Source organism: Thalia democratica, chromosome 7, assembly GCF_965202585.1.
Source record: "Thalia democratica chromosome 7, ktThaDemo2.hap1.1, whole genome shotgun sequence".
NCBI classification, from domain to species: domain Eukaryota; kingdom Metazoa; phylum Chordata; class Thaliacea; order Salpida; family Salpidae; genus Thalia; species Thalia democratica.
In genome coordinates this window covers 50,199,882-50,223,567 of record NC_139171.1, presented here as the reverse complement: position 1 = coordinate 50,223,567, position 23,686 = coordinate 50,199,882, and the positions used below count along the sequence as shown (strand labels likewise).

The 23,686-nt window shown below is 25.0% G+C and overlaps 2 protein-coding genes across 2 annotated transcripts; both read left to right on the top strand.

The window, feature by feature from the left end:
• The first annotated feature begins 1,826 nt into the window (after positions 1–1,826).
• Positions 1,827–2,696, top strand: LOC145841538 (uncharacterized). The gene has a single exon (XM_082948896.1). The coding sequence runs from the start codon at positions 1,827–1,829 to the stop codon at positions 2,694–2,696; it is 870 nt and encodes a 289-aa protein (XP_082805022.1).
• A 2,884-nt stretch (positions 2,697–5,580) lies between these two features.
• On the top strand, positions 5,581–23,309 carry LOC145840641 (uncharacterized). Its single transcript, XM_082947960.1, has 5 exons — positions 5,581–5,694; positions 9,502–9,542; positions 15,038–15,122; positions 22,661–22,772; positions 22,898–23,309. Exons 1-5 carry the CDS (start codon positions 5,598–5,600, stop codon positions 22,941–22,943), a joined length of 381 nt encoding a protein of 126 aa, XP_082804086.1. The 5' UTR covers positions 5,581–5,597; the 3' UTR covers positions 22,944–23,309.
• Positions 23,310–23,686: the final 377 nt, after the last annotated feature.

Here is a 23,686-nt window from a genome sequence, read left to right as displayed (position 1 = left end):
AATCAGAAAAACAATGGAAATTTGTTTAGTTTAATCAAAAAAAATGTTTTTTAACAAATACTGGACTATCATTGTTTAATTTTATATAATAAAACAAATAAATCATTACCTTAGTTTATTCTCCTTACTTGTTGATTACAACTTCAATAATGATTTATCTGATATGAAATTTTTACCATTGTCCTCCTCTTAAGACAACCAACTAGAATTCAAACACAATTACTTAAGCAAAATAACTTAAACAGAAGGTTTGGCACCAAAATAAAATAATATAAATATAAGAAAGCAGATTTTCACAATATTCAGCTCACAACTAAGACTCTTATTTGCTTTTTGCCATAAACTTCAGAATATCTAGTTAAGTTGAAAACTCCCCTCAAATATGTCTATTAGCTTTTTTAAGCAGGTGCAGACCACTGGAAAGATTTTAAACTAATGAAATAAAGTAATTCAGTGATATACTGGAACCTGATCCAGATAGTATTTTCAAACTAGGATTGACCAGATCTGGATCCAAAAAAGCATTATCCAGCTGGATTTTGATTCAAAAAAGTATTATCCTGCCTGATTTGCATACTTGGAACCAGTAGATCACTAATAAAAATTCATATATGTACTATTAAAGACTTTTACTATACAGTGTTTAAATTTTAAGTAGATACTTGATCATAACAAAGTTTTTTGCTCTAAGCTGTGTAGTCTAAAAGTCTATAAATTCTACCCTAAAGTTTTAGAATTATAACTATTAACAGTTTAAACCTAATTTAGCTTTTTGATTAAGCTTTTAGGCTAGTTCTTTTAAAAAGAGTTTTGAAGAAAACTTTAAAAAGGCTCATTAAAAATGTTTTCATTCATTAGGTTTTGGTTTCTAGGTATAGTAATTTAATAAAAAGTATTTATAAAAAGGCATATTTTTAGACATATTTTAATTTAATATTATAGAAAATCAACAATGATAGGTTTTAGTCTATATTATAGTAGTATATTGTTTTACTATTTTTAGTCAGTTTGGTTTTGAATGACAATAAATCAGTACAGATTTAAACCCATCTAGAACTATGTTGTAGTCTTAATTTGATAAGACAGGGGTGTTTCTAACATTATTTTTTACAAAAGTTAACATTGGCTCTTATTTCAAAGCTTAGAGTATATGTTATAAGAAACTATATATAGAATAAAAATGTTCACTTAACTTTTGACATATAACCTAAAATAATCTGATACAACCACATGGAATCAAAAATTTTCAATTTTCTTTCATTTATAAAGCAATTTAATTCAAATTATCACAAAATTTACCTTTTAATATTACAAACAACTTTTAGGAAGTGACCTATAAAAAAAGTTTTGAAAAATATATGACCAAATTAAAAAAAAATGGTTTGTTTTTGTAGATTTATTTTTTGTTACAAACATTAAAAAATCTATATCCCAAAACTTGTTATAAATTTTTAAAAAATTACTCTGAAAAAGTATTTAAACAGTTGCTCAAAAGCTGAAAGAGTAGATAGATTTCAGCAAAATAGTCTATTGTTGCCCTTATAGTTTGCACCTCCCATAAATAACCTATTGATTGCTCCAACTTTGGTAGCTCATATGTTAAAACTTTCTTGAATTCTAACAAGCGGTAAAAAGTAACAAGGAGCATAACTAAACATGTAAAAATAAGGCTTAATTAAAAAAAATAAGTTTTAATCTCTATGCCCTTAATTACTTTTATTATCACAAAATAAAGTAGTACACATGTTATAAATGTTTGTCAGAGTACTTTACACTAAGTTAAAAATTAATTCTAAAGTTTAAATAGAAATGTTTCAAATATAGCAATGTTTAAGTTAAAAGTGCTACCTGCTTCATTGCTACTGCAGAATGCTAAGAAGTTGGGTCAAAATGTTTGTACACAAAGTTTGAACAATCAAAACTATGGGAGAAATCAGTTTAATAATCATATTGTGTTATTTTTTCCTTTTATGGGAGCTAAGGAGTCGGCAATAAAAAAGTATGAGAGTATGTACAAAGAAGTAGGATGTGAAGTTTACACCCATAAAACAAACGTGACTGACTTTTTATGGCCTTCTTCTGGGTTTAAAAACAGTTACAAATATCTCCTGAAAGTAGAAGAAGTATTAAACAAAGCAGAAAATAAAGACAAAGTACTTGTTACCCATTCAATGTCTGTTGGGTGTTACTTTTACAGCTTGATAGTGATAAATGCCCTTAAAAATCCATTAACTTTCAATAAGTTTTTAAGCAACATCAACGGACAAATTGTTGAAAGTCCTGTTGTAGGCACCCTCAATGAAATGTCTCTTGGAATGGCAACTGCAGCATTTCCAAAAAGCAAACTAAAACAGAAAATCTTAGTTTCACTTGCAAATTCATATTTCTTTATAACAAAAAACTATACAGCAAAAATGTATGATGATATTATACAAAGATTTTTGAATGAAACTGTGTCAGTAAAAAGCCTGGTTTACACCACTAAAGGAGATCCAATGGCATTGCCTGAAAGTTTTGAAAATTTGGTTGCATCATGGAAAAAAGGTGGAATTGATGTTGATGATAGGGTTTGGGAAAACAGCAGGCACGCAAGTTTAATGATGACACACCTTGAAGAATATAAAAAATGTATCTTTAATTTTCTACTGGTAACAAGCAAGAAGAAAGAAGATGAAAGTTTTAAATCAAAGCTTTAAGTTTGTTTATTTTTAGACAAATTTTCCAGACTGATATCTGCAAAAAAAAAATAAAGTTAAGCATTATATGACACTAATACACAACATAAACTCAAATTAAAATAAATAGATAAAGCATTTTAGTTTTTTCTTTACAAACATAAAGTTTAAACAACTGTGGTTAAGGTTTATTTTTTTTCATTGCATAAACTTAAAATAAATGTTAGTGTTTCATTTTTTAATAGTTAAAGGTGTTACTAATTGAAGATCTGAAAAAATAATTTTCAACATATTATTAATGTTTTAAGTTAATTAATTTATTTTTTTTATTATTAGAGCACACATTAATAGCACATTTGTAGTATAATAACAGCTGTGTTTTTAAGTTAGAACATCAAAAGCTGCTCAAATATAACCTCAAGAATTCAGTTTGTCACTAACATGTTTTACTTATTTTTTGGTTTTATAGTGTAAAACTTCGAAATACAATCTCAATAGTTGTATATTTTCAATAGTTATAATGCTTTATACATCAGTTTTATTATTACTTCTGAAGCATTAAGAGTATTAATAAGTATGCGTCTTTAAATTTATTGAATTTACGTTAATTCTTGTATATTTGTTCTTTTTGTTGTTTTATTATAGTTTTGTAATTGTAAAATTTGTCAGTGGTAAAACAGGTAACCACTTTATTAATTAAAAAAATCATTTGTACAAAAGATAAAAATAGTTTTAATTAAATAAGCTAAAATTTATTCCTTCTAATAAGTATTCTAAGAAGTTTTTACTTTTTACCTACCTAAAAAACCTTGTGTTCTAGGTGTAAATTTATTTTTTTAACTTAACTCCAAACTGCTATTACCAACTAAGTATATTAAAAAAAAATAATCATTTAAGCAGGGTTGCCACTCGGTCAGGAAAAGTCAGGAAATCAGGAAAAGTCAGGAAAAATTAAAAAAAATGACAAAAGTCAGGAAAAGTCAGGAAAAATGGGGGGTTTTGAAAAAAAGTCAGGAAAAGTCAGGAAATTTGATAAAATTAAAAAAAAATTCAGATTTTGTCAGTTTAAATTTACAAACTTCCTTGTTTTACAAAGCCTTCAAATGGTGAAAATTAATTGAAATTCTTTTAAAAGTCAGAAAAAAATTCCAAAATTTACCTAGAAATTTACAATTATTTTAAATTTTATTTCCAAAGCCTTCATCTGGTATAAATTAGTAAATCATCCTTTATAAAACTGCAAAAATTTTCTATTAACATTTTTAATAGCTTTATATAGTTTCAAGTGTTAGATTATGTGTTTTAGAATAAGTTTAATTTAAGAGTTTGATTTAGAAAAGTCAGGAAAATTTTGGTAAAAAGTCAGGAAAAAGTCAGGAAAAGTCAGGAAATTTTTCTCAGCTTGATCAGTGGCAACCATGTTTAAGGGTTTTATATATAATAAAAATAAACATAAAGGTAAAAAAAAAATCAAAAATATTAAAAACTGCAATTAAAACAACAAAGTAAACGAAAATAATAACATCTTAAAAATTATAATTAAATTTAAAAAAAATTGTAAAAAACCCTTAAAAGTATTTACACATTAGCAAAACTGTGTAATTTACATTATCATCAATTATAATTAATACATGAATATGAAAATTGTCTAGAAGGCATTATTTTAAAACAAAAAAAATTGCAAAAAGTGAAATTTGTTCTGATAAAGATGCTTTGTTTACTAACCACTATTTATTTAAATCAATTACTTATATATGTTGTTTAAAAGTTAAATATTTTTGAAAACTTCATTTGAAATGTTTAAAAAAAAATGTTTATTTTATGTATTAGGGGATTTATATCTCTGCATAACATTATTGGCTTTTAACATATTGAAGTCAGTAGCTTCAAAAACCTGCAACTAGTTTGTATATATCAAAATATATTTATTTGTTTCATATTATCTTTAATTTTAGTTATCGAAACTTTTTATTTACTTATTTGTTATATATTTGGGTAAGGTTGGTTTGGGATAAGGGTATAGGTTCAAAAAAGTATCAAAAAAAATATTAGAATATAAACCTTGTTTTGATATATGCAAATTAGTTGAAGGTTTTTGAAGCTGCTCATTAAAGTCAGTCAATAAAGGGATTATCATGATTTCTTATGCAATATTATGACAACCAGCAGGGTTGAAATTAACTAGCTTCTGATGCAAACTATATTTAATTAAGTTGGTTTTTTTAACTATTTTTTTATTTAATTTTTTTTTGAAAAAAAACAGTTTTTATTAGGCAAATATTTATTTGTTTATTTATTAAAATTTATTTTTTTTAATTTAACACAATGTTGTTTTTTTTTTGTAATGTTTTTCACTTACTTTACTTAAAATATTGTTTACTTATAATATGATATACTTTTCTTTTTATAAAAAACTAATAAAATAACTTTGATATAAAGGTGATATATTTTTCAGCTTTGGTTTAAAAGTATGCATGCTGTTCAAAAAACAAATTTTGTTTAAACCTAAAGTTGAATTTTTTTTCAATTTTAATGAAAGATCATTTAGGAAAATAAACAAGCATTTTTGTAAATTAAATGTAAAAACTTAATAACAAAATTAGTTGCTAATAGAACAACCATATACACAACTTATGTATTAAGTTTAAAAAATGGATTCTTTTAATATATAGATAGATAAATGTTTATAAATAGATGTTTCTTAAAATCCTTATAACAAATTGAAATTTCAAACACTTTTTATTTTCTTTAGTTAATTTTTTATGTTTTCATCAGAATTGGACAAATTCATGTTTCATATAAATTTCTCAATAAAAAAAAAATTAACTTTAAGAACAATAAACTATTTAGTATATATTTACTTCTTGTTTAGTTCTATTGTTTATTTATGTTTTTACCAAAGGTTTAGTTAACAAATTTAAGATGAGTAGTAAATTAGCTAGACTTTTCACTTCTGTTGATGCAAGACTACAAAAGAACATGAGTGACCAGATGAAAGCAAAATGGAATCATGAAGCAGGTGATATTATAAACTATGAAAATATAAATTGCAGTAAATAACCTTATAGAGAAAAAATAAATACTGTATACAGGGTGCCAAAAAACCTTGATTCCTGTAAGAGCCTGGAATTTAAAAAACTTTAAAATGTAATGTAACAGGGCTGCCACAAAACCTGGAACTTGACAATATAAGCTAAAAAACCTAGAATTTGAGAAATTTTGATTTGACACAAAAAATTTATCATATAGATAAAAAAATTTGTGATCATCAAAGCAGATTTACAATATCTTTTTAAAGTTGTTATAAGTCTTAACACAGTTTTAAAACTTGAAATTAACTTTAAACCAAAATAGAGCCAGAAGTTTGTACTTTCAAAAACCTGGAAGAAATTTATCAAAAATCAGTGGCAACCCTAAAAATAATGCAATTTCGATTATATAAGAAAAAAAAGTATTTAATAGATAAAGTACCAATATTGTATCTTTTCAATGTTATTGTACTATCAAAATAATTTTTAACTTAATTTAAGTATTATATTTAAAATTGACAAAAAAAACTTGTTTCAAAAAAAATCTTTTAAAAACCTCTGAAAACCCTGTGTATACAATTATTTTAAGCAGTAAAGTTGTTTTAAAGCAAATAAGTTTTTTATATTATTAACTTTTAAAAGCTTGATTTAGACAGTTCTCAACAAAATTAATGTATTTTGTAATAGAAATTGCAATGAACAAAATAACACTAGTTTTTGTTTAGATAAAAAGTTTTCTTAATTAGCAAGTGTGCACAAAGTTTTTGTTTATTCCACATTTATTAAAAATTTGAGAACAAGAGCTAAATACATTGTTAGGATTAGAGTCTGAATACTTAAAATTAAGTAAAATTATGCTATATATAGGTTTTACTTTTACTTCCAAAAAAATGATCTGTGTTTATATGTAGAATTATTTTTTACAGTTCTAATATTTTTTAGTTTGATATTTTCTTATTTCCTTGTCCTTTAACAATCCAAGGCCGTATGGCGACCTCCAAAGTTTTTTTTTTGAAAAAGTAGATATTATGGTACATTTAAAAGATTAAAGTATGAACTATGAAATGCTTTTTATATGATATAGATCTTTATTAATTTTTAAGATATAGTCAGTTTCGTAATAAGTATACAATTGCATGAAGCTATAATGGTATAATACTAATCACTGAAAACTTATATCCTTCTATCTTGAATTTTTTTCTTTTAAAAGCTTGAATTTTACTAGAAATCTTCCTTGCATAAGTATAATAGATAAAGTTGTATCATTAAAAAAATGTCAGAAAATCTATATAATTTTTTACAAATGTTCAACATACTAGATTTTAAATTTGTGAGTTAAATGAGATGTAAAAAATTTGTTCATTGGAACAACAACTTGCAAAGTACTTGCTTAATGGAAATTGAAGTACATTTTTTAAAGCAAGTACTTCACAAGTTGTTTTTATTGTCATTTATTTTCTCAGAAGTTAAATAATTTCTTACAATACGTCAATTGTTATTTACTAAAGAATAGACTGTTAAATGTTTAAAAGGATTGCTAGAAAACTCTAAAACAAATTAAATAGTCTATTTTCATCATTTCAGCTTGTCCCAAACTTTTATCCGTTTCAATCCCAATAGTATTCAAATTTTAAAACCTTGTAAAAATAATTTTATATTTATCTACAGTACGGTGATTAAAGTACGGTGGTTTATATAATACGTGGTTAAATTATAAGAACTTATCAGTAACTTATCAAAAGATAAGTTAAAAAAGAATTATTTATTTTGAAAGAACTTATAAAAGAAATTTGGTCACCCTATTTAAAAATTAATTAAACTTATATATAATTTCAAAATTTGCTTAACAGTTTATGATAAATATATTTGAATTACTTTCAAAAATTTAATAGAGTACAATTAAGTATGTTTGTTTGATACATTTAGTTTACAAGGCAGAACTTTAAATTAGTTCAAAATCAAACATACACTCAACATATTTTTGAGAATAAGTTAAATATTGTTGTATTTTTCTAAATAATACTTAAGATATATTTTTATATTTTTAACTAATAATAAAGTTTTCTGGATATTTTATACAGGGTGGCCACCAGTGGCGTCGCGTGTTATTTTTCCTAGGTGGTGCAGAAAAATAATTGAGTTGCTGGTGCTCGAATTGCCCCTACTAGAGTTGTCCCTGCTCAAGTAGCCTCTGCTCTAGTTGCTTCTGCTCGAGTTGCTTTTACTCGAGTTGCTTCTGCTCTAGTTGCTTCTGCTCTAGTTGCTTCTGCTCTAGTTGCTTCTGCTCTAGTTGCTTCTGCTCTAGTTGCCTCTGCTCGAGTTGCCTCTGCTCGTATCGCCTCTGCTTGTGTTGCTCTTACTCAAGTTGCCTCTACTCAAATCGCCTCTGCTTGTGTTGCTTCTACTCAAGTTACCTCTGCTCTGCTTAGCTTTGTTTTCATTTTTTGTTTACAATAGCTTGTGGAGTGATACTTAAGCCTGTACTGTTTTAGGGAATTTTCAACTTAGCTAACTTACCGCAAGATATTGAATTTGCAGTAATTCTTGATAAAATTTTGCTTTTTTGAGTTCATTTGCGGCAGTGAAGAGAGCAAAATGGTTTTTTTCTAAATTGGAGTTTTATAAAAGATAAACAAAAACATTATAGATACTTAACTTTTTCTTACCAAATTTTAAGGTGTTGCAATTGCCGCAGTGCAACAACCCCACGCAACGCCCCTGGTGGCCACTAAACCTTGAATCCTGGAAAAACCTCGAATTTGACAATTTAGGCTAAAAGAATCCTGGAATATGAGAAATTAAAAAAAAAAAACATTAAAAACCTGGATTTTTGAACAAAAACTACTAAAGACCTGGAAAAAATTGATTTTTAAACAACAATATTTACATTATATGTTTTAGTTTTTAGAAAACAAATAAAGATATTTCAACTAATATGATATTAGAAATAATGTGTTTTATTTTTTCAAGACTTTATTACGCAAACTAAGTTTTGGTCTAAGACCTCGTCAGTGCTTGTATAAAAATTTATTCAATTAGAAAAACAATAATTTACTACTTAACAATATTTATATGTTAAGTAGTGAAATTTTAATTTGACATGGAAAATATATCATATAAATAAGTTTTGGTCTAAGACCTCGTCAGTGCTTGTATAAAAATTTTATTCAATCAGAAAAACAATAATTTACTACTTAACAATATTTATATGTTAAGTAGTGAAATTTTGATTTGACATGGAAAATATATCATATAAATAAAAAAAATTTTAATAATCAAAATTTTTTAATAAAAATTTTATTTAAAGTTGCTTTGCATTATATTTTCAATGTTGTTATACTACTTCGCACAGTTTTTAACCTTAAACTTAATTTTAAACTAAAAACCGACCCAAAAACAACTATGTTCAAATCCTGAAGAAATTCAGAAAATCTGTAAGAAATTTCTCAAAAACCACTGGCTACCCTGTTTATTCTAGATAAATTGTAATCTTAGTAATTTTAAAAGGAAAATATAGAGCAAGTTTGCTTAAAGTAAGTAGCACACTTAAATAATAATATAGTCTAAAAGTTATATAATTTGGTCTCTATGAAGTTTATAAAATATTTAAGAACTCTAGATTTAGCTATTGAAAAATAACTCTTTTTTTTTTAATTTTGTTACTTTTATTTAGTTGTAAAAATTGTACTTTCTAATAACATAATAATACACTACAATGACCTACAAAATATTACAACTTTATTAAACTAAAAAAATATTAATATTTATTTGTATTTGAATTTTTTAATTTTAAACAGGAATGAAGACTATTCATTTTTGGGCCCCTGCTTGGAAGTGGGTTAGTAGACAGTTTTTACATTTCTTGTGTTATTCAAACATCATTTTAACCATATTTAAATTTTATGTATAAAATTAGTTATACAATACAACAATTATTTAATAAGTTTTAACATCTCAAACTAAAGAAAGTTTGATTTAGGAATGTATAACTAAAGACATGTGTTGTGCTAATAACTGTCTAATAACCTAAGACTTATAGGCTATCTAAACTTCAACTTATTTTTTAATTTCTAGTTTTTATTAAAAAAATAATTATTAAGTTTAATTTTAAAGATGTGTTCTGCTTTTTAATACTATCATTAATTTTTTTTGTTTATTCGAGTATTTTAGAAACAATAAAGTAAAAAAAAAAAATTAGGTCTTCTTAAAAGTTTTTATCTGTTATATTTATGGCAAAAATCTTTCAAGTATTTAGTTGTTGTAAAATTTAGTCATAAGTTTTTAATGACTGATAAAATGTTTTTTCACTGTTTTCTTAATGTTTTGAAACTTATTAGTTTGTTATTTTTCATTTCATAATTATTGTCTTTATTTTTTCGCTTAAAAAAAAGTTAAGAAATAAAATTAAACTGAAGTTCTTATTACAAAAGTTTCGAAATGTGCATTTAATTTCTATTTATGGTACTGTAATGTTTATAAAGTGGTCATTTTATTACAGTTTTGCTTTTAACGAGTTTATTTTAAATATTTTGATTATACTCCTCTAAATTTAACCAGCTTGCAGGACTACAAATTTAAGTAGGATTTACCGCAAAAGAATATTTTTATACTATTGTTATAAAAAAATTAGTATTGGTCCTTATAAAAAGTATATATCATAGAGTAATTTTTATAATATTAAAAAAAAAAAAAAGTATTATCAGTTTTGTAAAAACTTTCAGTACTAAGGTAAGAAGACGAAAAAAAACTAAAAAATATTTTATCCTACATATTAAAAGCTAATTACAGGGAATTTCCAGGAAATTTTCTGTTCAATATTACAAAAGTTTTGTAAATAACAATAAAATGATACAAATTAAAAAAAAAGTAAAGGAATTTTTTTTTTCTTGAAATATATCATCAGATTTGTCTATAGTTTTACAAATATTAGTATGAGAAATTTCAAAACGATAACTCAAAGATGTGGGATAGGATAAATCTCAAATAAAATATAGTTTTTGCCTTTTTTAACCTACGTATATAATTCTTTAACTTTAGTTACTTATATTTCAAACCTTGATTTCAGTTTAAAAATAGTACGTAACTTAATTATTAAGGTGTATGTTAAGTAAAACTTTAAAAATAGTGAATTACCCCCTTAAAAAATTAAACTTTTTGTCACTATTAATTAGTAAAGAGTATTTTAAAGCAACTTTGTGACCTTACTTGTTTTTTTCTTTACAATTTCAATTGTTTAAGTTAGTAAAAATATTTTAACTTTTCACATTAAACACAACACACTTTTTACAGACTTTTAAAGTATTTTTAAAATAAAATAGTTAAAGATTATAAATAGTTAAACAGGTTTAGAACAGGCATAGTTTAGTTTAGAACAGGCATAGTTTAGAACAGTTGTTTTCAACTTTTTAAGAACTGTGTACATTAGACTAAAATAGCGATTCTTAACCTGGGGTAAATTTACCCCTGGAGGTAAACTCCCTTTTTTAGGGGGTAATTTTTCCTTATTACAAGTTATGTAAATTAATGTATATTGATTGTCTTTTTAATTTAAAAGTTATTAATGAACTGTTATAGAATCTTAAAATTTTACGATTTTTTATATTTAATATGCTTTAAGTTTAAAAATCTAATATTTTCCCTCAAAATTAAACACTAACTTCTATATTGGTGGTAAAATGGTATTTAATTTCCAAAAAGAGGTAAGTTTGGTAATAACCTTCCAAAAAGGCGTAAAATATGAAAAAAAAGGTTAAGAACCGCTGGACTAAAGTGTGTAAATTGTTATTAAATAACTTTATTTTATATGTTTTAATAGTCTTGTTATATAAAAAAAGTCTAATTAGTTTTCAACATATAATAATTATTAGCTTTTTTAATTACAAATCAATAAAAGGCCATTTAAATACAGTTTTTTGTTACTTTACTAAATTTTCAATGAACTCCATGAATATCACTGGTTTAGGATGTGCAAGCTAAAAAAAACAATAAAAATAAAAATAAATGAATAAAAATCTGGACATTAATTTTTATTTTTAAAGTTCTTATTTTTTCTTATTTTTATTAAAGTTTTAAAATTAAAAAATATTTTTCTTAAGGATGTTAGTTTTTAATTACTATTACTTAAAACTGTTGAAAAGTATTTATTAAAAGTCTTTAAGTCTTTAAATTGAAAAGTTTAAGAAAAATAAAACTTTTAATGAATATAAATATCTAAAGAGTTTAAAACTAGTTTAATCTCTGTATTTGCATATAAAAGTTTTAACAGTTTGACTTTATACCATTTGACTTTATAAATTTAAATAAGTTTTTATTTTGTTATAGTCTGTTTTATAACTAAGAGTTCATACACTTTCATAAAAACCAATTTTAAGTTTTTGTCAAAAATTACTTGTCTGTCAAGTACTGCCATTATATTTTAAAATGTATTATCATTTTAAAATACTAGCTAGCTAAATACTAGTTTTTGCAGCTAAAAAAAGAAGTAAATTTATCTTAAAAATATTTAAAATAACCTGTAATGTTATATGAAAGGTGTAAGACAATGTGCTTCTTCGGATACCCTGAAGTTTCAATTTTGTTTTTTTATATGTTTTTTAAATGAAAATTAAAGAAAAACTAGTTTTATCATAAGGTTATAAGGAGTGGATAATTCACTTTTTTAGTTATTGCTATTCTTTACACTTTAAATTAAGCTATCAGTTGCTTTTTACTGTTTTTTTTTGACTCTAATTAATTATTAAGGTATAATCAATCAGTCTTGAAGAGTTTAGAAGGCTCCTTACGAGTTTCAAAACCTTAAAAGCCATCTCTTTATAAATATATCTCTTACAATTTTTGAGAAATTGTATTTAAACTTGCTAAGTTTAATGTTTATAGAAATTGTAAATTTCTGTAGGAAAAAAAAGAAATATATTAACTAAAAATATAAACTTTAAAGTTTAATAACACTAAATAAGTTAAAGTTTTATTTTTTAGGTGTTAATTATGTTATTTTTTATAAGAAAAATTCTGATTGCTTTATCTAAATGTTGCAAGAAAACATTTACTTTGATGAAATAAGTAAAAAAATGTAAGAGGCAATAGATATTTAGTTTTAAATTTTTTGGTTCTAAAAAAGATAGCCATAGAACATTTTTCCTCTATAACCATTGTAAGTATAATCCTCTGCTGTTACAGTTTGGTCTGTTAACACATTGTGTTGGTCAGGAACTGCATCAAGCTCGGCGTTACCTTTATGAGTATGCCTACTAGTACCTGATGTCTTCTCGGCCGGTTGGGCACGCGTAGCGTGCATGGAAACTAGCTTTGTAAGGCTATTAGCCGAGAGCGTCTTGGGCTTTTTACTGGTAGTACTCATAGCTTAAAATAAATTAAATCTTATACGTGACTAAACTAGACAGTATTTATCTAAGTTTAACTAGTTGTCTTAAGATATTTGAAATGAAACTTTTGATACAACTTTTAATATGGACTGTCGTATTAAATTATTTAACTTAGTCTATGAAGATTCTAATATTTATTAATATATAATCTTAATATAGAAAAAGTAAATCTTTAATTTAATCTTAGTGATTTTAATGTATATTTCACTATATAAGGTCAATATATAGACAAAGTACAATATTCTAGTTTTATCAATATTAAACTACCTTAACTACGTTCTACTGTTAATACTAAAAATATAGGTTCGGCACTCTATGTTTATTTTACAATGTTACTAACTAGCGACAAAAAAATAACATTCACACACATGCAAGTCAGAGCTCGATGGTTTGTTTGCAGGGTAACTTTTATTAAATGTATTAGCCTTTGTTTATAGTCCTCAGCAATTCTTACTGTTGTCAGAGCCAAGCTAGGACTTGAAGCGTTTGACAAGTCTAAAAGTCCGCTTTGGTTTAACTACAATAGAAGTTTCTACTTAAGAAACGGTTGTTAATAAACAACGAAAACTGGAAATAAATATAGACCAAATATACACTTGCTTTAGTTTTTCGGCGATTCTTACAGGAAAATAATTCACTGTAGAAGTGTAGAGCTCGAAAAACGGTTGTAGCGAATTACGAAAGCTGAAAAGTGTAATGAATTACACTTGCTTTCGTTTCTCAGCGGTGTTTATTGAAGTCAGTGGACTACAAAATAAGTGCAATGCTGAGTAACAGTCGCTAAAAAACAATGAAAGCTTAACGTATATACTCACTAAAATACAATCTAAGTGACGTTTACAACTAGACCGAAACACGTTCTGGTAAACGTTTTTCAAGGTTCTGTTTTTACTAAGTCAAGCAATACGTAATTCTAACAAAAATAGTGAAATTTGGTTCACAAAGAATCTAAAAAGTGCCTGCTGAAACAAAAGAGCGTTTGCTTCAATTGTATCTACTCTTGCCATCAATGATAACTAGCCGAAACGAAAAGCGAATGAAGACTTCTCTCGTGGCGCTTGGCTTTAAATAGCTACGCTACAATCAAAAACTCTTTTTTTTTATCTTTCGGAGAGCAAGCCGATAGTGCATACATAAACCTATCGAAACCGAATATGTCTCAAAAACTATTTTTTGTGAAAAGTATCTTATGGTTATACTCGTCAAACTTTCAAACAAAGACTAATGTTTATTTTAAAGTAGAAAAAATTTCACCCTATGGTCTTAGCTTAGGTAGACTTATCATATTTATTATTATTCTTACATAAGTAATATCAACCCTATAATAAAAGATCAATAAAATTAGCTTAATTGAATTGAGAGTTTTTTTGCTTAAACACTTAAAAAATTTTTAAATTGTTAGTTTTATCTATTTTTTTTGTGTAACTAAACTATGACCTAAAAATGTATGTGCATGAAAAAAATTTTTAAAATACAAGCTATCTCTAAAACTTTTTTATTTTTGAAAATATTTAAATTTAATTAGTTTGTAATAGTTATAACTTTATATAAATACTAAAATGATTGATACAATTAACAAAATTATCGGCAAAAGTCTGGACTTTCGTATGCCTCGAGACAAGCTGAAGTTTAACAAAAGGGTTGATATATTTATTATTTTTATTATTTTAGTTTTTGAAGTGTTATGTAGTCTGTTGAATAATGAATTGTTTATCGTATGTATCAGTTGTTACTTTATTTTAAACTTTATTAATGTCCTTATGCTAAGTAACTAAGTTTTGTTTACAACTAAATACCAACAGTTAGATAAATTTTCTGAATGTTGATTCAGTTCAAATAATACTTAGTTTTAGATATTTGCAGAAAGTTTTCACAATAGCTGTGTTATTTATACACATAAAAGTTTTACTTTATATTTTATCTTGAAACTTAACAATCGTTTATATTACAGGCTTTAGTTTTTGCTGGATTGTCTGATTACTTCAGACCGCCTGAGAATTTATCACTAAATCAATCTGCTAGTTTGATGGTGACTGGTAAGTTGATTTTATTTTATTATTAGTTTTTATTTTTAATATATTCTTTTTATCATATTTTTCAAGTTAAAACTTTACATTTTAAAATATATTTTAACTATTATTGACTAATTTTACTTTGTCCTAGAAAAACCTGTGCTATACTAAGTCAGTAAGTATATTTTTGACTAGATCTGTAAGCGTATTTGTTTTCGAAAATGTTATTAGTCATTTATGAGTTTTTCTGTTTGCGACCATTACTTTAGCACTTACTGAGTGTAAAGTTTTTGTTCACAAAAGTTACTAAATTTTCATCGTAAAAAAAAACTGTAACATAGTGAGCAGAGTTTTCTTTGCACATCATGAGTTTGCTTGCTTGTAGGATGTTATACTTTAACAAAAGTCCTTCTGTATATTTTTTAATGTTTTAGTTTTTCATCTTAAATATTTTGATTATACTAATATAGCACAGAATAGCTCAAGGTTTAAGAGATCTCCAGGCATTTTTATGAAAATAAACTTACCACCATTATATATACATATATAACTATATTTTAGAATGGGAAATACTCTGCGGAACCAAAATAAAACCGAAAAACAATAAAACATGCCATTTATGTTGCTTGGAAAAGTACGAGATTGAAAAAATAAAAATATAAATATCATTAAATAAAAGAAAAGAAAGGCAGCAACCCTGCCTCCATAATCAAAACATGTATTTTAAAAGAACAGAAACCACTAAATAATAACAAAATAATAAATACAAAAACAACAACAAACAAAGCAAAAATAAGTTGACATGTACATAAGTTGTTTTTCAAAATAGACTAACTAAAATTGTTCAATTTTAGTTGAAACGTCACAATGTGTTTTTTTTGTGTAATTCTTTAAAAATTTTTACTTTGTTCTTTATTTCGTTCTGAGGATATGTACCAGGTACGTAGCTTGGTACGTTTCTGCAAATCTACAGAAACGTAAACATTTGTGCGAAAAAACTCGCTTTTCCTTCGATTATTCAGTTTTTAAGACCTTGTTTCTTTAGCTTCAAATATTCGTTTATACTTAGTTTTGCATTCCTGAGAAATAATTTTATTTTTACGGACTCTCTAGCACTTTTAGTGTCGTAAATATTGAACAAATTGAATACATCTAAATCGTATACAAATAGCTTGGTGTAAAAATCTATTATAAAATAGTAAACTATTGTAAAAAAATCTATTTCGAGGCTGTAGATTTGGTTTAAATGATGTGAGAGAATAAAAAAAGTAAGTGTGAGAGAGATTTTGTACTATTGAAATGTTTGTGGGTGAGTCAAAAAGAACTTTACATTTTTTTGTCTTACAAAAGAGCAAATACAGATAGAAGATATATGAAATGATCAATTTTAGAATAGATGAACCTTAAAGTAAAGTAACATGAAGAATTAACTTTTTTTTAAATTAAATTGACTCTCTGAGTTGAATGTTTTAAGATTAAATCCCTGTGGTTGACAAATATACAAAAATGAAAAACTTTTGAAACAGTGATAATAATCTCATTTCCTGAAATTTTATCAAGAAAATTAGAATCTATTAAATCAGAAAAATAACACAATAAGACAAATAGCTTGCAACAAGAAGAAAAATTGAAAAACTCAATAATATAAACATTTTTTTAAGAATAATATAAACAAATTACTTTTTTATTTTATTTTAAAACTTGTTTTAAAGATTTTATAAATGCTTAGTAAGTTAAAGTTTTTATTTTTCAAGATTAAGGCCATAGGGGGGGGGGTCCACTTTGTTTTTTCAGCTTGATCTTATTCTGTAGAATTTAATCTGAGCTATCAGACACTTTTAACCGCTTAAAAAAACTCCAAGTAACTTTTGAGATATAAGCGATCAAAGAAAGGGCGTTCAATAGGTTCCTTATGGAAGGCGAAAACTAAAAATGCAAAAAAAGACTATTTCACTAAAAATCTATCTCCTCCTTCATTTTTTGAGTAATCTTTCTCAAATTTTTACAGAATGTGTATCATTAAACTTTAAAGAGATCTATTGTAGGATTTTTTTTAGTTTTGAGTAAAAAAAAAATTATTGTCAAAAAACTACCTTTTTTTTTAGTTTTTTGTGGAAAAATTTTTTATTTTCAAAATTTCAAAAATTCCAACGTTCAGATTCTTCAAAATATTAAAAGGAACATTTCCTGAAAATTTGAAGTCTCTAGGTCAAAAAATGAAGGAGGAGATAGGTTTTTAGTGAATTTTTAAATTTCCAAGAAAATTGAACCCAAAAAATTTGCGGTCCATACGTTTGTATCGGAAACTTTTTACAAAAAATAAAATATCTCAAAAGTTAAATTATATTTTTGAATTCTATAAAAACAGGCTTGTAGTTTGTATTTAAAGCTTTCATATAAAATCCAAAGTTATTTTTTGTAAAAAAAAAAAAGTCGGACCCCCCCCTATGGCCTTAATATAAACAAATTATGGTTTTTTTATTGTATTTTAGAACTTTATTTTTTAATTAAAACTGGTTTTAAAGACTTTATAAATGCTTACCTTAGTTAAAGTTTTTATTGCACTTTTTAGCAAAGTTAAAAGTTTTAAATTGTACATTGTATCCACACACTCAAAGTGTTCTTGATAACTCTAGGATATTTAGAGTTTTATTTTTGAACTCAGGCTGACTCAGTATAGTTTTTTTTTATCTATGAAAAACTAAGGACATTTTAGGTTTGTTAATAATGTCATAACAGATGTTTTTCTAGATTTGAATGAGATTTTGCTAGCTAGTTTTAATAAATTTTTATTTTGTAACCAATTTTGTAAAAAAAAACATTGATAAATTTGAAAAGTTAGTCTTATTTTAAAAAATAAGAAGAAAAATTCAAAAATAAAATACTGGAATTGGTGTTGGTCATAGGGTAGAGCTGTTGTTAATACCTATTTTACTTCTATTGTTATATTATTTGTTTACAATGAGTTTGTTTTCTGTGCATACTGTTTTATTATATGAAGATTTTTTCAGAGTTTTCGGTTTTATTCCCAACTTTCAAAGGTTTTTCATTATCTCTGTTTTTTTTTTCATCTTTATATGAACAATTTTTAAGTAGTTTACAAAATAAAAATCAATCTAAGATTAAAAAGAATAAGTTAGTACTATTTATTTTAACAAGTGTATAATTGTATTATAAATTCATAACAAGTTTTAATAAAATATATATATATTTTGTGTTTAAAAATCTTTATGTCTGAATTTATTTATATGTTTCACATTGTATCTAAAAAATCTTAATGTTTAATATTCAAGGTTTGTTGTTATTTAACTAAATTGTTTTATTTAACGAGTTTGTTTTGTAAAAATAATATTTCGATTTTTTTTACAGCTTTTATTTAACAATTTTTTTTTAATAAGAAAATGTTTTATTCTTTTTTACAGCTTAAATCTTTATGCTACCAAAGCTAGTAAAAACATTTACAAAGACGTGTACTCTTCCTTTCTTTATGAATTATTTTTGACAAAATAAAGTAATTGTACATCTGAAATATCTAATACTATTAAACTTAAATTCTTAATTAATATTTTTATTTTAAATGGAAGGTTTTAAAGGCTCATAAAAGTTTCAACACATAAAGAATTATAGGGGGTCAAGAGCAGTACAACTTGCCTTGTATTCAGTTATTCATTATACTTCAACATTCTATTTATTTTTTAACTTTTAATAAAACTGCACACTTTCATATAAGTTTGGTAGTTAAAACTACTCTATAACGTCATCACACATTATTCTTGATTTTTTTTTGTAGATTCGTAACTTTTTAGAGTTAGCTACGTCCCCGATATGTACAAAGCATTGAAACTAAGTAAACGATTCGAAAATTAGTTGCTTTTTATATATATATATATAAGTTTTTTTTATTAAAGCCCTTAAGGTGGACTCAGTGTGAAAGATTTAATTTATCAAGTTAAATAACTTAATTCTATATATATAGAAATAAACTATAAAGTCACTATCAATAAAAGGTACACACTTCAATTAGAATTTTCGGAAAATGTTTATATGCCACTCAAATTTTACTGTAAGGTTTTAAACATAAAACAAGTTTCAAATAAAACACTCAAAAGACCCATTTGTTTTAGAAATAAATTTTTCACAAAGAAAAGATTTATTATCTTAGGTTTTAAAAGGAATTTTAACAAAATAAAATGAAAAAATTGGAAGGAGATTACTTTGAAAATGAAGATTAAAGTATACTTTTAAAAAACATCCTATTTTTGTTACTAAACTTTTTAGATTCACATACAATGACCCTAAATATATTAACAAAATAATTTTAGTTTTGTTAAAATATCATAAAAATAATTTTAACTAGGTTAATATATTAGAATATTAATTTAAAATTTGATAATTTACTATATTTAGTACCTGAGATAAAGTTTCTACAAAATACCTTGTAACCCATAAGGCTTTCGTTATGTTTTTTAATACTATATTTAGTTAAGTATTTAAGATATACTTTGCAACTAAATAGTGTCGTTATCTCTGATATTTTATATAAATAAAGTTAGTTTGCCAGAAAGTTGTTTTATTATCATCGGAAAAATATAGTTTACAAACATATTTATGATAATTTATTGTATCAAACAGTTATCATCACCTCAATTATTTGATTAGTTCTAAGAAAAACAATAACTTATAATAACAGGGTGGCCAAAAAACCTTGAAAAACTTTGGAGTTTGGGAAATTTTGAAAAAACCCTGAGAAAACCTGGAATTTTGTCAAAAATCATGAAAAATAATAGATTTATTTTAAATTATAGTTTTTTAACAATTTCATATAATTGTAAAATTCTTAAAAATCTTAAAAGTTGTAAAATTTATTATTTTTCAGCTGGAAAATTTACTAGCTCTCAACTAGTAAATTTAAAATTGTTAATAAAATTATTGAAGCTACTTTTTTTACTTGCATTTCAATTGTTTTGAATGTCATGTAAAGTCAGTAAACAAAAACCTATTTCTAACTGATTTAACTTAATAGAGTTTTGATTAAGAGAAAACTAAGAGCAAGAGAAAATCAAGAGCAAGAGCAAAATAAGAACAGAATCAAATAAAAATGTCTGATGCAATGATTTATGCCCAATGTATTTATAGCAGCTATAAAAAATCTTAGCTTTTTAGTATAAGTTATAAGTCATTAGTTAGGCCTAGTTTGTTTAAAGCAGATATAAATTATAAGAAATTAATAAATTAAAACTAACAACAACTTTCAACAAAATTGTATAACTATTTATATTCTATATCATCATAAACAATCGCATAAGAAAAACTTTGAAGAAACTAATTCAAAATAATAGTACATATTGCAATAGAATGAAACAAATATTAAACAATAGTAATACTGTATCGTTTAAGTAGTTTAACTGTACCAAAAAACACTTTTTTTTTAACTTGAGATTAATTAAATTCGAATAATAAAAAAAAAAACATGTACTTTCGAAAGCCTGGAAGAAATTCTGAAAACTGGGGAAAATTTACCAAAAACATTTGGCCACACTGTTATAAGTACTAAGTTTATAAATGGAAGTTTTCTAAAAATATTTTCATTCGCATACCACTATTGTTTGCCACTACTTTTTGTATTTAATTAAAGAAATTTCAACTTAACTTTTTTATTTCCGTTTATTATTGCACATTGCGTATTATCAGGGTTTTTACACATTCAGGCTACTTTGGGTAACTCAGGCTAGGTTGAAACTAAAAAAAATCAGAACAACTTAGGCTGTTTTAACTTGAAAAAAAAAACTCAGGCTGAATAAGGCTGTTTTACTTTTATTTTTAGCCAGTTTTCATTTTCTAAACAGTTTTGTTGTTATGTTCTTATAGTATTATTTTGATATTTAAAGCAAATAAAGTTAATAACAGTAATTTATTTGAATTTTGGTCATTTTATGTTAATTTTAAAATTTCTTACAAACTCAAGATAACTCAGGTTGTTTTTTCGAATACTAGCAATCGTGTTTAATACATAATAATTAAAGTTTAAAATAAAGTTAAAGAGACTAGGTTTTTAATAAGCTTATGTTAAATTATGCAATAATCATTCAGTTTTTATTTAAAAATAAAATATTATAAATGTATAAAATATGTCAAAACATTACCAACATTTTACATTTAATTTATTTAATTAATTACTACATTTAAGTATAGATTTTTTGTAGCAAACCATTTATATATTTTTTAAAAATCATATCAGTATATCTGTACTATTTATTGAATTTGAAATAAAATGTTCGAATAAAGGTAGGCAGCCTGTTTTGATTTAAAAAACCGGACAGTTTTTGAAAATTTAACTAAAAAAAAAAAAGGTAATGAACCATCAAAAAACCATATTTTATTAATATTTATTGATTTTGATTAATAATTCGTTCTTTAGCTTGATAAACGTTTAAAAATGTTTTAGTTGCCTATTTAGTAAAAAAATATTTAAATCTACAATGTCTCTTAATTATTGTAATCTACTCTAAAAAAACACAATTTAAATTAATAAGTATAGTGAGCACAACTTTAAATATAAACAAACATAAACAAATAATTAAGATGTTGAAACCAGAGGTTGTTGGCACGCCAACGGTTTATTAAAAAGGGGGAGGGGTTTAAGGGTTGACCATTGACTGAGGGGCCTTTGGCTCTGAATGCAAGCACTCTTTGCTCCAGTCTGGACCATAGTGTCCGGCAGACACTCTGGGTTTGGTCTAACGACACAAGACATAAATTTTGTAAAGTGGAAATATTTGGCAAATATTTTTAATAACTATGATTAGGTTTAGTATAGAATACAAAATAGTTGGGATTTTTTTAAACTGTTTATGTAATAATTTTGCAATAAATTTAATAAAATTGTAAAACCTAATTAACAGGTATAATATACCAAAAATTCATAAGTAAACCAATTTAAAACAAAACATAAAAACTTAAAATGAATAAAGTAGTTAAATTAGACCAATGTCACACTAAAGAAACTTGGGCTCAAGAAATCAATAAAGTTTTGTAAGTACTGTTACAAAATTTTAAATAGCAATACTGTTCACAAGGTAGATGAGCACTGTCCAATTCCGCCTGCAACGAGTAAGTTCACACTCTCTTCAGTCCATCGGCTCAAATTACTAAGCTAGCCGATGACAGGTTGTAATAGCAACCAATTTCAAATTAAATCTAGTCAAACTTGTAAACATCTTATTTGTTGTTTACAAGCTTGCTCAACAACAGAGTGTTTCCAATTTAAAAATGGAACAGTTTATTATTAAATGAGGTTCCATTACACTTGCCTTCATCACTCTTCTTAAAAAAACATGCATCCATCTCTTGGTGGTATAAATATAAAAAAAAAACAGTAATGATGTGCAGCAACATCACAATGTAATACAAGCAATCTCTTATCGTTTTTTTCATTTTGTAATTTCTTTGGCTATATCTTAATTTTTTGCTACAACTGGTTCAATTTTATTATTCTATAAACTTTTAGTTAATAAAACTTTTTAGTTTTGAAAGTAGTTATTATTTTAAAAATGATATATCAGGAATCATATGGTCTCGTTACTCGATGGTGGTAATTCCCAAGAACTGGCTTCTTTTCAGCGTGAATATTTCCTTGGGACTCACTGGCTTGTTCCAAGTCGGAAGAATTTTAAAGTAAATTTGGTTTTACATTAATATCAAAATTTTAAGTTTTTCATAAAATGTTACTTAAAATTAAAATATCACCAATTTTTTTTAAACATATTGATCAAAGTTTAGAAATAATGTTTTATTTTCAGCTACCAGAGATCGTTGGAAAACGGAACTGCAGAAGCTGCTAAATAGGATAATTAACAAGTTCTTTAAAATATATGCAATCTTTAAATATTTAAGTTTTATTTATAAAATACATACACAATTTATTTGATCTTGTACACAATTTAGGTTGGTTGTTTACTCATCTTACTAATTAATATATGTGCCTGAAGAGAAACATTAAGCTGCTTAAACTAAAAAATTAACTAAAATTATGGTGTAACTAATAAATAACTACGTTTTTTTTTACTAATGTTTCAGTTTTAAAATTTATTCTATGATTTCAAGTTTTAAAGAAACATTTTATTATTGATTTACACAAGTGATATTTTGTCTGCTTTTGCTTTATTAAATTATGGATATAAACTATTTAAAATAAACGTGTCTTATAAAATCTCAGACAAAAAGTTGTTCAGTTTTTTGTATAAAAAAATTAAGTTTATGAGATTGAAAGTTGGAAAAGGCTTGAAATAAATCATTTCACAGCTATTAAAATTAGTTTCAATGCTTCATATTATTTTTATTAGATTTAAAGAATAAAGAATTTTCTAAAAATAAGTTATTGTATTTAAAGTATTTTTTTTAATATCACGTTTTATATTTTTAATCAAGATGACTGTAAAGATAAATTAAGAAAAACTTAGCTACCATATAATACTTACAATTTAAGTAGAAGGGTTGATCATACAAATTCGATCATCAGACCATAAGCTTTCGGTAGAATGAGACCGGTTTCGTCCTGATTAGGACTCATCAGTCAGTCACAACCAATT